The sequence below is a fragment of the Furipterus horrens genome, unplaced genomic scaffold (assembly GCF_987537825.1).
Source record: "Furipterus horrens unplaced genomic scaffold, mFurHor1.1.pri manual_scaffold_2, whole genome shotgun sequence".
In the NCBI taxonomy this organism is placed as follows: domain Eukaryota; kingdom Metazoa; phylum Chordata; class Mammalia; order Chiroptera; family Furipteridae; genus Furipterus; species Furipterus horrens.
In genome coordinates this window covers 215036121-215049534 of record NW_028327172.1, presented here as the reverse complement: position 1 = coordinate 215049534, position 13414 = coordinate 215036121, and the positions used below count along the sequence as shown (strand labels likewise).

General features: G+C 59.7%; 1 protein-coding gene across 1 annotated transcript in view; it reads left to right on the top strand.

The window, feature by feature from the left end:
• CUNH4orf50 (chromosome unknown C4orf50 homolog) overlaps positions 1-5048 on the top strand; it is a 42011-nt gene extending 36963 nt beyond the window's left edge. Inside the window, exon 12 of the mRNA XM_090267402.1 lies at positions 4147-5048. Coding sequence (XP_090123528.1) covers positions 4147-4392 — 246 coding nt within the window. The 3' untranslated portion in view covers positions 4393-5048. The remainder of the gene's footprint in view (positions 1-4146) is intronic.
• The last annotated feature ends 8366 nt before the right edge of the window (positions 5049-13414 follow it).

The following is a 13414-nucleotide window of genomic DNA, read 5'->3' as shown; positions in this document are numbered from 1 at the left end:
GGTCTTCTTTATTTCCTGTTCACTCTGATTCCTGGGGCACAGCCTTCCGGGGTCCAGACCTACGCCTGTAGTGTTTGCCAGCGTCGCCCCCGCCCCCGAGCCCCCGATGCTCAGCCTGGCGTTCCACCTCAGCTGCCACTGTCATGTACAGACTGGCTTCCCTCGTGGGGACATTCAGCCTCCCATGCGGTGCCAGCAGCTCTTGGCTTCTCTCCCCTTTGCCCTGTCAGGCCCACACGGCCTCAGAGTCTCAGTAGCTCCCAGATGGTTTAAGCAGATATTTTGTTCTATTTTCCCCAGCTTTCCTAGTTGGACTCACTGGAGGTCCGTCCCAAAATGTTCTCACCCATCAGAGCCGGGGCCGCACTCTGTATTTAGGGAAAACGTATTTTACGAATTCTGGCATTTGGAGACCGACAGGCCTGAGTTCAGATCCTGGCTGTCATTCAGGGTGTCGCGGGGCAGTTTCCTTAATGTGTCTGTGCCTAAGTGTCTGCCCCTGGAAAGTGGGGGGAACACTGGCTCCTGCTGATGGGCAGGCAGAACCAGGTAAGCAGAGCCGAGTATGCCTGGAACGTAAGAGGGGCACTGCCTGGCACGGGGGGATGGCAAATGACAGCCATTGTCACTCACCTTCTGAAACTCTTCTTTTTCTGAGTGGTGACTTTCATTTTAAGTGACTTGTCTACAGGGCTTATTGCCTGGTAATAAGACCTTCTTTCCAGCTTTGCTCTTTTTCTAGGGAAGTTACCTCTGACATTTGCTCTTTGACCTGTATGATCTCAGGCAGATAGAAGGCATTTTAGGCAAAGGAAGGGCACCTGTAAAGACAGAGGGGCCAGTTCCCGTGAAGTGCTGGCGGCATCGTGGCTGCTGCGCAAAGCCCGAGGGTACAGAGGGAGTCTCAGAGGTCGTGGCGATGACGTCCATAGGGACAGGAGGTCATAGCAGCGACACTGACAAGGACAGGATGAGAAAGACACCCTTCTCTTGGCCGGGCTTACGTGTGCAACGCATTAGCTCACCTGGTGTTCATGTGGGCCCAACACGCGGATCTCGGCCTGAGCCCCACTTTACCTCCAAGTCAGGGTCAGGCACAGAGGAGGTAAGCAGCTGACCCCAGGTCGCACAGCTGGTAAGTGGCAGAGCTGCGGTGCCAACCTGGGCAGCCTGGCTTGAGAGCTGGCGCCCTGGTCATTAGGTGGCCACCTCATGCCGGGCCCTCATGGTGGAGCGGATGGGAGGTAGGACAGGTCCCTCCAGCCTCCATGGATGCTCCGGTCTGGAGTTCAATGGGAGGGAAGACTCTCAAATGTCTGTTCCAGGTGATACTGGCTAGAAGGGCCTCGCAAAGCTTTGGAGGACGTAGATGGAGTTTCGGCAGCCGTCCGTCTCGAGAGACGATGGTGTAGCTTCTTAAGAGTCTATCTGCACCGCCGAGAATGGTTGTGCAGTCCGACTCGGGAGTGACACGGTATCTGTCTCCTCCCGTGTTGAATCGACATCTTGCGATGACGCTGGAGTGTCCTCTCCAGTGAAGCTGAAGCTACAGAGCCTGGGCAGGGTGATATGGAGGGTCTGCTGTTGCCCATGCAGCAGACCCCCCCTCTCTTCGCAGCTGAAGGGTCCAAGGGAAAGACGGAGTCAATACAGCTTGGCTTCAGGTGCGCCGCAGGAGTTGCCGGTGTTGACTACAACGTCAAACCGCCTTAGGGACTCCGGCTCCGGATTTTCTGTCGGGGTTTACTCCCTTAGCCTTTCCCCTGAAGAGGTATGCCGCAAGGCAGCGGAGGTTTTTTGGAGTCAGAGTTTTCCTTCTCTGATGTACCCTGACTGGAAGATCGAACCAGCGACACTTAGCTCGCAGGCCGACGCTCAATCCACTGAGCCAAACCAGCCAGGGTGAACGTAGTTGGAGTACACATTAAATAAATGGGTGCACCCCAAGAGCGTCTTCCTTCGTGGTTCTGATTCCTCGTTGCTGAGCGTCCCTCGCAGTTAAAGCTGCAGGTGTCGGGTGCTGCTGACGCCGACTCTTCCTCTGCTGGACTTCCTTTCAGCTCCGCAGGGTGCTGGGGTGTCTTTGTGCTTAGGGGACAGGGTAGCCTCAGGGACGTTTCCCCCCATGCCTTGCACAGTACCTGGTCCTAGGGGGCTTCGAGAAGGCCTTGTTGGGGGAATGATTAGGGAGAGGGGTGCCTGTCAGGCTAGTTCCCTCAGAGGCCATGCGGCACTGTCACTGCAGGCCTGGCTCTGGTCGCTGGTAAAGGACGTGGGGGAGCAGAGCCCTCTGCCCCGGAAAACGCCATTGCTGGCTGGATATCTGGGCTGGCTCTGGGCAAGAGCTTCCCGTGGTGAAAACCAATTTGTTAAATCACTACGCCAGGGCATTCGTGACCTACAAGCAAAACAAGGTCACTTTTGAAGGGCAGTAACTACATGTGTCACGTGTCACAATTAGTTTATGGTAAACTTAGAGAAAAAAAATAAAAGAAGGTGGGGAGAGTCTAAACATATACAAAAGTACCCAGAAAAGGCTGATAAACCTTTGGTGGCTGAATACATGTTTGTCCCTGTAACGTAAGCCTGACCCTGCCACCCTCCCACTGAAGACCCTTCCTTCGTCCTTGGGCTCAGCACAGACTGTTGTGGTGAACAGGCTCAGGAGCCAGGGGCCTGAGCGCAAACCCTGGCTCTGCCTCCTTATTCGCTGTGTGGCCTCGGGCAAGTCACCTAACCTCTCTGGGCCTCTGTTTCTGTGTCTGTGTAATGGGGCGATCATATTACCTTTTGGGTTAAACACTAAATGAATACATATTATAACTCACTTGGAGCGGTGGCCGACACATCGTAGGAGCCCAATAAATGTTCCCCGTCATGGGGGGAACCGTATGAGACTCTGCTGCACATACCACCCTCTCCTATAAGATCAGTGGTTTAAACTGGTGTTATTCCTGCAGGATCACGTCCGATGCCTTACGTGGGTGTGGATATTCGATGTGCATATTATTCTGTGTGAATGACCTCGGTTTTCACCACATCATAGACCCCTACCCCGGCCCCAAATCCGGCTCAGACTGCACCGCCTCCAGGAGGTCTCCCCCTCTGCAGTGTGCAATCACAGCCGCCACCCCATCCCAAGGGTCTCCATGGCACGCCCTGGCTCCGTGTCTGCAGCACGATCGCACACGTGCTCGTCTGCCTCCCGCACTGACCGGCAGGGACCGGTCCAGGCGAGGCACACGGGCGCGGCTCCGTGATCACCAGCTCTCGCCCGCCCTCCGCTACCTTCTCAGCAGCTCCCACTGGCGAGGGGGCGGTCCCTGAGCGTGAAACACTGCTCGCCAGTCACCGCCTCCTGGGAGCACCGGGGAAGCGTGCGCCGTTCTGCTTATGCCACCGGGGAGGCCCAGTCCCACTAGTCCCGCCCTAAGGAGGACTCTTCACTGGGCCCAGGGGGCCAGCCTGTCGGCAGCAGGAAGGTGCGTGATCCACGGGAGATGCTGGTGTGAAGGGCTGACAGGCGTATGGCTGCTGCTGGGGACGATCCGGAGAGGCAGGCGTCCGAAACCAGACGGGCTGGGGCTGGCGTGCTGAGCCGGCCACTTCTGAGCCGTGTGGGTTTAGGGAGCTACTTAGAGTCTCTGGAAAAGGTCACTGTTTTCTTGTCTGTAACGGGGGCCTGCCCCTCGCCTGGTGGGAGGGTAGACTGAGAACCCATGAAACAGCCTGCTTGGGGGACCCCGGGCAGTGCTGGGCGAGGGGCTGGCCATCAGGGGACATTGGTTCCCTCCGAGTGGGAGGGTCACTCTCTTGTCACCGGGGACAAGAGAACATACAGAAGACACCTGCTCTGTGGGGACACCCAACAGGGGTCTTGTCAGGCACCTGCTGGGTGCCATGGGGTGAGAGCCGCCCCCTGCCCACCCTCCGTTTGCTCACCCACAACGCAGCAGTGATGGTGTGGGCCTCGCGGACGTACGGCAGGGGGGGAGCGCATGCGGAAGGGTATTTGGTGTCAGACACAGAAGGCGCTCAGCGCTTGTCCGTTTCCGTTGCCACCTGCTCCTGGGACCGAGTGTGGGGCCAGCGGGGCCTTTGTGCACGCGTGGCTGCAGAGACCCTTTCGTGTGCTCTTGCCCGCAGCTCCCCTGGGCTCCGGCGCCCACAGCTGACCCCAGACCGTGCCCGGCTGCGGCCCCCATGGCGTCGGGACTCCCCGCACAGTGTCTGCAAGAAACAGGCGGAAGGCCCGGCCTCGCCCTCCGCCCCGACAGCCGGTCGCCACCCACCGAGCTCCGGAGCCCCGCGAGGATCCTGGCTTTCCACCAAGAGCTTAGACAAAGCATTTGCAGCAATCCCCGGGTCCATAAATCACCGCTGGAGTCATAAATTTCATGGGCTCGCTCACTGGCCGGGGCCATTTCACAGACTCCATAAATATTTGAAGCAGAACCTTCAGAGAGCGCTTTAAGAAATTGGTAGCAATCAAAGCCCTCACTCAGTGGCAAGTGGTTTTGCCTTGGGCTTCGGGGTTTGCGTGGCTGCTGGAGCTTCAGAGAGAGAAACGGGTCTGTGCCTTGCGAACTCGGAGGGGCTCCTCTTTGTCAAATGCCCAGGGGGCAAAGCGAATACCCACCGAACCAGACTTGCGTGACGGCCCAGGGGCTCTCCATCTGGGCCTGATTTTGTCCCCACAGAGCCACCAAACCCGGCACTGTCTGGAGACATTTTTGTTGTCATAGCCGGGAAGCTACGACTGGCATCTAATGGGTAGACATCGAGGAGGCTGCCAAGCATCCCACAACCCACAGGTAGCGCCCAGAACAAAGAGTGATCCCGCCCAGCGGCCCGCGTGCTGGGTGTGGGGCCTTGGGCGGGCTGGCAGCTCCTGACCGTGACAGCCGCCGAGAACGCTTTTGTTATTTCCCTGCCCCTGGGACCGTCCCAGGATTTTAAAAGATTTTTGTCTACCAAATGAAATGCTTGATTGAAGTAAGTATATATTTTAAATTTTAAAACAATAAAAACCTGTCGGAACTTTCTAATCAGTCCATTCACTAGCAGCTGTTGACATCCAGGCACTGTGGTCCGAGGGGAGAGAGATCAGCCCACGTTGGTCCCTGCCGCAGGGCGCTCCCAGGGCAACAGGACAGGCCCGTGTGGACCAGTCACCGGGCGGTCACGCGGACGTGTGCCGTGAGACGTGTGACAACGGGAAGGGCCACTTCTACCTGGCGTCAGGGAACGGGAGGCTCTTCGGGAGGGAAGGCTGGCTGAGCACAGCCGCTGGGCCCAGCGGGGCGTCCGGCACGTGGACGCAGCGGGGGCGGGTGTGACAGTCGGAGGGAACGGCGTGTGTTAAGGCTCTAGGGCAGGAAACTCTTTCCCGCTGCAGGAGGAGGGACCCTTGCTAAGCCACCTGCAGGGGTCATGCAAGGGGTTGCATCACTGCCTCACCCCTACCTAGTGCCCCTTCCTTCCCCCAGGTCCCAAGGGTGGGAGACGAAGGCCTCCATTCTGAGGGCGGACCACCCAGAAAGAGAATCAAGGGAGCCTGGGCCCCACCTGCCCCGACCTGTCCCCAGGCTCCCCCCGCCACCAGAGACGTCTGGAAGTGGGGTGGCCAAGAACTTTGGGGGAGAGGTCAGCCCAACTCCCTTCCCTCCTGGGTGGGGTGGTCACGTCAGGCCAAGGAAGCACCGGGACGAGAGACCGAGAGCCCCCCGGGCAGTGGGCAAAGCACCCGGAGTTTAAAGTAATGCATTGTAACGTTTCATGTTGAAATGAAAAGTGCCGGAAGCTCCCACACAGCCTCCCCCAGCTTCCGCCGCTGTGAGCTCCGTCTGTAGCTGAGCACGTGCAGTACGGTGACAGGAACGGACGCAGTGGGTCCACAAGCTGAGCGGCTAGCGTCTCACGCAGCCCGTGGGCCGGATCTCGTCCGCAGCCATCCCATGCGTCCCGTATCCTTCGACTGGTTTAGGGGTGGACCCACCAGGCTGTTTGTTCGGGAAACGTTTGGTGGTGAGCAGTGTGGGCGCCGGTCCTCGGGGACGTGCTGGGGAGCAGGAATAATGTCCTTGGGGACCTGCAGCCTCATCCCCACCACCCACGGGGTCCCCACATTGGAAACCACCGTTGTCACCACTGTGGCCATTTCAGCGACCACAGCCACCCTGGTAATTGCCAATGGCGCAGCATCCTGCAGAGCTGGTCGGTAATGTGGGTTTGTGGCCTCTTCCGCCCCTCCCCCCCTTTATTCTGGAACAAAACCGTTAGCTTAGCACCCTGGGAATACAGTACAGAGGATGTGAAGGAGGGGAGGTCGGGGCAAACGGCCCACTGAGCCGCACTGCTGAGCCAGCAGCCTGAGGCGCGTGGGCCAGTTCTGGTCTCAGGCCGCTCTGCCGTGGTCGGAGGCTGGGCGTCTGGTCTCCTGGGAGCTGCCGCCTGCCTCTGCCCGCATTCTGGGCCTCGGTCAAGAGGCAACAGGGGAAATTCATTCCAGGAAGCCAGGCAGCCTTTGCAGCGTAACCGATGACCATAATCAATCATGTTCTGAAGCCAGAAACCCTCATTAGCCCGAGCTGTGGATCGCCGCCTGGGGCTGCCACTTCGAGTCGCGGCCCACTGGGCTGCGGCTGTGTGCTGAGACTGTGATGGCGCACGGCAGGCTCCGGCGTTGTCCTCGCCCTGGCTGTAGACCCCGGCCCTTGGGCAAGGTCGCTGGCGGGCCTGACGCAGCCGGGGCCCTGCTGGTCAGATGGCTCCGGGCTGGGGCACAGGGCTTGCTCAGGTGACCGAGCGGGGGTCAGGCAGGATCTGGCTCCCGAGAGTGACACTGTGGTGACCTGAGGCGTCTGGGGACCAGCCAGATGGGCCAGCCTGGCCACAGCAGCAGAAAACGATCTGTCATACCAACTGTCAGCAAACGACAATGGAGGCCTTCCCTGGGGGAGCCCAGCCAGGCCCTGCAGAGCGGGCGTCCTGGACTCAACGAGGCAAACGCCCCACCCTCACCGCAGCACAATGGCTCCCCTGGGCTTTTAGGCAAATCAGGTGAGAGGGTTGGCTTGGCTGCTGGCCAAGTGGCAGAAGCGCTAAGTGCATCTCTGTCCCTGCTGCCTGATTCATGGCCTGCCCTTGTGGCAGCCTTCTGCATGGGGCTGAGTGTCTGCTCAGCAGATATTTTCCCGAGCACCTGCCAGGGCAGGTGAGAGGCTGGGACTGGGTCACACTGGCCTCCCTCCAGGTCCCCGTCCCTGGAGAGGTGGATAGACCGAGACAGAATGGCATGAGCAGAGTGTGGCAGGGAGAATGCAGGGTCCAGGGGCACGGAGTGGCACCTGAGCAGAGCGGGAGGAGATGGGGGGAGTGCTTCCTGGAGGAAGTGGTAACCGAGGTGGGCCCTGCAGTGGTAGGGTCAGGTAGGAAATGGGGGGGGGCATATGTGTCTTTATGGAACTGCAGAGCGGAAGGTGCCATAAGCAATCCCGCTGTGACTTTCCTGTTCCATTTAGTGTGTATTTTTAGTACAGGTAAAACATTTTCATTGTTCAAAATTCTGCAACGGGCACGTTTCCTGCTCGCGCCTCCTCCCGGAGGCCGACGTGTGCCTGGTTTCTTGCGAACCCTCCCAGAGGTGGCCTACATAAGTGAGTCCCATACATGCAAAGCAGTCACACACAGGCGCACACACGTGTGCCCCCTCTTTTTACTCCGGTGGTACCGTGCTCTGCAGTCTGTCCTGCGCTCCGTTTTTTCAATTCAATGTATCTTCCGCAGGAGAACATACATTTCTCGGCCACGTTTGGGAGGCCGCTTTGTTTTCCATTGTGGGGATGTTACCAGTCCCCTTTCGGGGGACGTTTGCATTGTTCCTGGTCTTCTGCTGCTCAGCCGGGCCTGACGTGACATGTTTGCATGGACGGCTGCACACACGTGTAGCGATGTCTGAGGGGACGTGCTGAGAAGAGGAGCTGCTGGGTCAAAGCAGAGAAGCACTTGTCACTTGAGAGTCCTGGTCAACGCCCCCCCCCCCACTTTGAACTTGTACACTTTGTCCCACTGTCAGTGCGTGGGGGTCCCTGTTGCCCCAGCCCCCCAACACCCACCCGGCATGTTGGTTCAGTTCAGCATTTCCTGTCTGAGCCCCTGCCACGGGTCGGGTGTGGCCTGAAGCTGCCAACGAGTCTGACGTCATGGCGGAGAGACAGGAGTTACAGTAGGTGGGCATTTGCTCCTTGTCCCCAATGAGGGGCCGTCTGTGTCCCGTCCCGCAGGTCTCATACCTGGGCAGGTGGGTGATGTGTGAGGTGGGTGATGTGTGGGCCCGAGGGACCTCAGGGCAGGGAAGTGGGATGTGGCTGCCAGGGGCAGAAGGCTGATGAAGCCCTGAGGGGTCTGCAGGCCAGGGAGGAGCAGAGAAGGGGCCTCGGGGCTGAGCCGTGACGGGCGACGTGGTCCTGGGGCAGAAGGAGGAGCTGTGCCGTGCGCCGGCACTGTGCTCCGCGCAGACACCCTGGCTCTTGTCTCCTCCAGGGGCAGAAGCCTAGATGGGGCCCAGGGGCTGGGGGAGCAGGGCGGGGGCCAGGGCAGAGAAGGTGGGGGCAGACGGCCCCAGCCAGCGGCCCGGTGCCCCAGAGCAGCGCAGAGAGGAGGGTGCGCGGGCCCCGATCTCGGAGACCTGCCTTCATGCCCAGCTCCGCCATTCTACAGCCAGGGCCCCCGAAGACTTCGTTCCTTCCCGTAACAATGGGAACAACATCATCAGACCGTGGTCCTGCGTCCCAGAGCCTGAGAGTGTCCCCTGACCAGCGCCCCGCCATGGCACGCCCCGCCCAGTGAGTGTCCCTCTTTCTTTCCCCTCTGGTGCTCGAGGCGGGGGGCCCAGGAGCTGAGCACACACCTGCCGGGCTTTGGGTCCCAGCCCCTCCCTCGCCTCACCTCTCTGCCGCTGTTTTCTAGCCTGTGACGCGGGGATGCTGCCTCCTCGGGGGCTGTGTGGCGTGAGTCTGGTCTGTGCAGCACTGACAAGAGGTCGCGGGCCATAGGAGAGCCAGAGAAATGCCGCGCGCTGTCCTGTCTCTGTGTAACGTGTAAAAACCGGGATGAAGAAGAGCCACCTAAGGTGAGGGAGGTCGGGGGAGGTGCGGGGGCTCAGACAGAACTGGGGCTTAGGGTCCCTGTGTGGTCCTGCAGCCAGGCTGAGAGCGTGTCTTCATAAAGGTGATGCTCAAAGAGACAGGCGCTCGGAGCCTGCGGCCTGAGGCCCGGCCCCGACCCACCCCACAGAGAGCTGAACCCTGTGTGAATCCCGCCAGGATCTCTCGTCCTTTTCCTCGGTCCGCCTCTCCCGAAAGGCCTGCTTCCTTCCCGAGCCACTGAGGGTTCTCTGGCCGGGCCCTCCTGGAGGGGCGTGGGGCTGGGCGGCTTCCATTTCTGAAAAGCCCGTGTTTATCCGAAAGAACGCTGGTTTCCACTGCCTTCCGCTCCCTTTGACCCTTTACGATGAACGACTCCAACACAGGCAGCGGAGCATGAGCGGTTAGGAGTGGGCTCTGCTGGTCCGTCTGGGCTGGAACCCAGCCGCTGCCTCCAGCTGGGTGACCTTGAGTGAGCCGCTCGACCCCTCTGGGCCTCCGTGATCTTGGCTGGAAAACTGCGCAGAACAGCATTCAGCTCACAAAGTGAGTCCCGCAGGGGCTAGAGGCTGGGGGCCGAGTCTTAGCTGTTTGTGGTGTGAGTGTTATTTTAAAGTACAACCTGCAAACACAGAAGGCCCGCTGCCTCTCCGAGAAAGCGGTTGCAAACACGAAGGAATTCCTGTTAAGCAAGGAAAAGAATTTCCTGCTACTTCTCCCTCCCCGTGAGTCCAGGTCTGCAGGACGAAGCCCCGTGGCACTGGCCCACAGCCCCTAGGGGTCTGGCCAGCGGGCGCTCCCACCCATCCACCCTCGGCCCCCGCCACATGGTCACCGCGCACGGGGCCCTGCCTCTCCACTCCTGCCGTCCCGCCTCCCTCTGCTTCTGCCTCCCGCCCCCTCTGTGGGACCCCAGGCCAGCTGAGCCCCTCTGGGCCCCTCTGGGCCTCAGTTCTCTCATCTGTAAAATGGGCACACGTGCAGGCCCTCCCATCGTAGGAAGGACGAGGCGATCGGCAGGCTCACGACGCGGAGCCAGGCTCACCTTCAAGCTGTTACTATTATTGTTGCTGTTAAGTTCCCCACCTGCGCAATTCAGGGCCCTGCCTCCGTCTCTCAGGAGGTCTCAGGCGCGACACAGTGTTCCCCACCAGCTGAGTGACAGCTGGCGCCACCCCGTGCGGCACTTTAACGCCTCGTGTCTCTGAATGTCCTCGGTGGCCACCCCTCTGTTGGCTCTGAGGAAGCGCAGGCTCCCAGGTGCCCAGACCAGAGTCAAGCCCCAGTCTGTCTGCCTCTGACTCCAAAATCCATGTTCCTTCCATTGGAGCCCAAATCCCAGTGCCTGGCACACAGGCCTCCATGCCTATGCCCATGTAACCCATCCCCCCCATGTGCACATGCTACATACGTCCTTGTCTTCTTCCAGGGAGGACTTAGAGGCTTAAGAGGCACACACGGAATACAAAGAACCTGCGTTACAGAAGCGTGAAAACTCAGGGTCGTGTAGCAGGTAAGGAGCGAGTAGGAGAGAATAATTATACTGGGCACTGAAGCTGTAGGCGGCTGCGACAACCGAACGGAAAAATGAGGTCTGAGCTTCCTGGCAGCCAAAGCGAAAAGGGGAATACTGTGTGTTTCATGGTGCTGACTTCTCAATAAAAGGAAACGGATTTGGAGAACTTGTCTTTTAGTTCTGAGCTCTGAACGGGGGACAAATGGTGACTCGTGTCTGACGGCACACCTGCATAGCCTCCCCCAGGGCCAGGGGCCCCACCACGGGGTTCCCACAGCTCTGGAGCTGAGCACCACCGCTTGCCCTTTATCCACGAGGACCCGCGCAGAAGCCTCAGCTCTGCCCCAGGCTTACTTGGCTTGTGGGCAATGAGGTTTTCAGACCCAGCACAGGCCTGCCTTGCTCCAAAGCCCTGTCCCGTCTGCGACTGCCTTGGTTTACTGCCTGGAGCTCCTCCTCCCAGCCCCTTCCACCTCCCTTCCTCCCTCTCCCCTGCCCCCTCTCCCCCTCCCACATGTCTCCCAACACACACAGACACTCAGACACACACACACACACACACACACACACACACACACACACACACCAATCCCCTCTGCTATAAATCTCAGCCAGCTCAGTGCTGCCAAGCCCTTGAAGACTAGCAGCTCTGTCTGCCGGCGGCTGGGGGTAATTTAGCCACAGGAAGCAGGTGCAAGGCTGGAGGTGGGGAGAGCGGGTGGGGGAGCTGGGCTCTCACGGCCTCCAGCTGCTGCTGCTGTGTCCCCCACCCCCACCGCCAGGTCTGGGACACCCTGGTGCTTGCCTCACACCGGGCCAACCCCCAGAATCAGTATCTTGCGCCACCACGCGCACAGACGGCAGCTGCGGACAGAAGCCGGGGGCTGAAGTTCCAGTGGCCCCGCGCAGCCCATTCCCTGCTGGCAGTTTGTTCACGGAGCACACGCGGACTGCTGCGGGCCTACTGTGTGCTGGTGCTGTCCTGGGTGCCAAGCAGGCACAGAAGGATCAGAGCACGCTGTAGGGGTGGGGTTCACTGCCAGGCGGCAGGGGCCAGTGGCCCCCCTCCTCGCCCTCCCAGGGCTGGTGCGTCCGGCTGTCCCGGCCAGGCATGGCAAAGAGGGGACATCCCCTTGCTCGCTCTCTGCCAAGAGGCTGTGCTTATCTGGAGGCAGCAGGGTGCCCTGCTGTTCCCGTGCGCTCCTGAGTGACGCAGGAGCCTGGAGCTTTCTGAGGGATTGACCCGGGACAGTCCCGCACAGGAGGGCAGGCTCTGCTCACTGGTCACCTCCCAACACTGGCTCCTCAGGTGGGGGATCTGGGATAGAAGGCAGGTGGGTCAGAGAGTGAAGACATTATTGGCGGGGGGCGGGGGGGGTGGAGAAGAAGGCAGAGCTGGGAGCAGGGCAGGGAGCCCTCAGACTCACTCTTTCTCTTTGAAATGTCTCCGTCGGAAGGACTGGTATTTATTACGTACCATCTGTCTTAGTCCATTTAATACAGACATCTTATCTGTGCCATTAACACTAGGGCCATCAATTTCGTCTCACAGATGAAGTGACGTCTTTTCTCAGCTTCACATGTGTATGTCTGGTGTCATGAAGGCTATTCTCCAAGTGCTGGCTGGCAGGGCAGCAGACAGGGGCTTGGGATGAGACAGACGGGGATGCCACCTGCCACGGGGGCTTGCTGGGTCAGGGGGATGAGCGCAGGACAGAGCGACAAGGTGGCGTGGGCCATTGGGGTATTAATGAGGCCCTGCGGGTGCAAAGCAGCGGGGCTGCCTGAAGGGGTACTTTAATGGTGACATCTGGCTCCGTCTCATCTCATGCAACGCGGACAGGGAAGGTCAGGCGGCTGATGCGTGCCCTGGGGGCGGGGCTGAGCGCTCACACTTTCTGACTTTCTGTGTGTTTAAAATCTGGAGTTTGCATGAAGCTGTCCTGATTTGATCAGCCCCCAAAGGGACAGATCCACCCCCTGGGGCTCAGGTGAGTGTTACCTTAGAGCCTGATGCAGCCACTTTTGGGGCGTCAGTGGGAGCAGTTAGGACCTGAGAGGCCCCCGGGGGATCCGTGTGCTGAGCTGAGTCGCAAACATCCCCGGAAGGGAGGTTGATGAAGATGCCTTGCCGCTGCCAGGCTGCCTGATCAGCAGGCTGCTTGCGAGGGAACCCTCTGCTCTGCCCGCTCCCTTCCCGCTGCAGGGGCTGGGGGCACCGAGGACACAGGAAGGTCCTGCTTCACCCGAACTCTCAGCCCAGAGCACCTCCCCGTGGACGTCAAGTGACGGGACCCCTGGGCTTTGGTCAGATTCGCTTTATGAATCCGAGGACAGGCTCTGGGGCCGAGGTGCCTGGGCGTGCCATCTGGCCGCACCACTTACCAGCTACGGGGTGTGGGCAGGGGACGCGGTGGACCTGTGACGTGTGTGAATCTGACCACGATCACGCAGCTGGGGTGAAGGGCAGAGGTCGGCTCGGCTTTTACTATGACACCCCGCCCCTCCTCCATCAACTCTCCATGGAATTATCTGGAAGGGGCGTCACACATCTGCAGGCTACGCCAGATTTCACCTGCAGGTGCTTGGGCATCAACCCAAACGTGCAGCCCCAGGAAAATCCCAGAATTAGGTGTGAGGATCCCAAATGTGAACACGGGAAAACTGAGGTCAATATGACATGAAGAAACAAAGTCGTTCGGATACCGCCCGGTTCTGCTGCATTCAGAGCAGGTGCAGAGCAGGTGCTGGG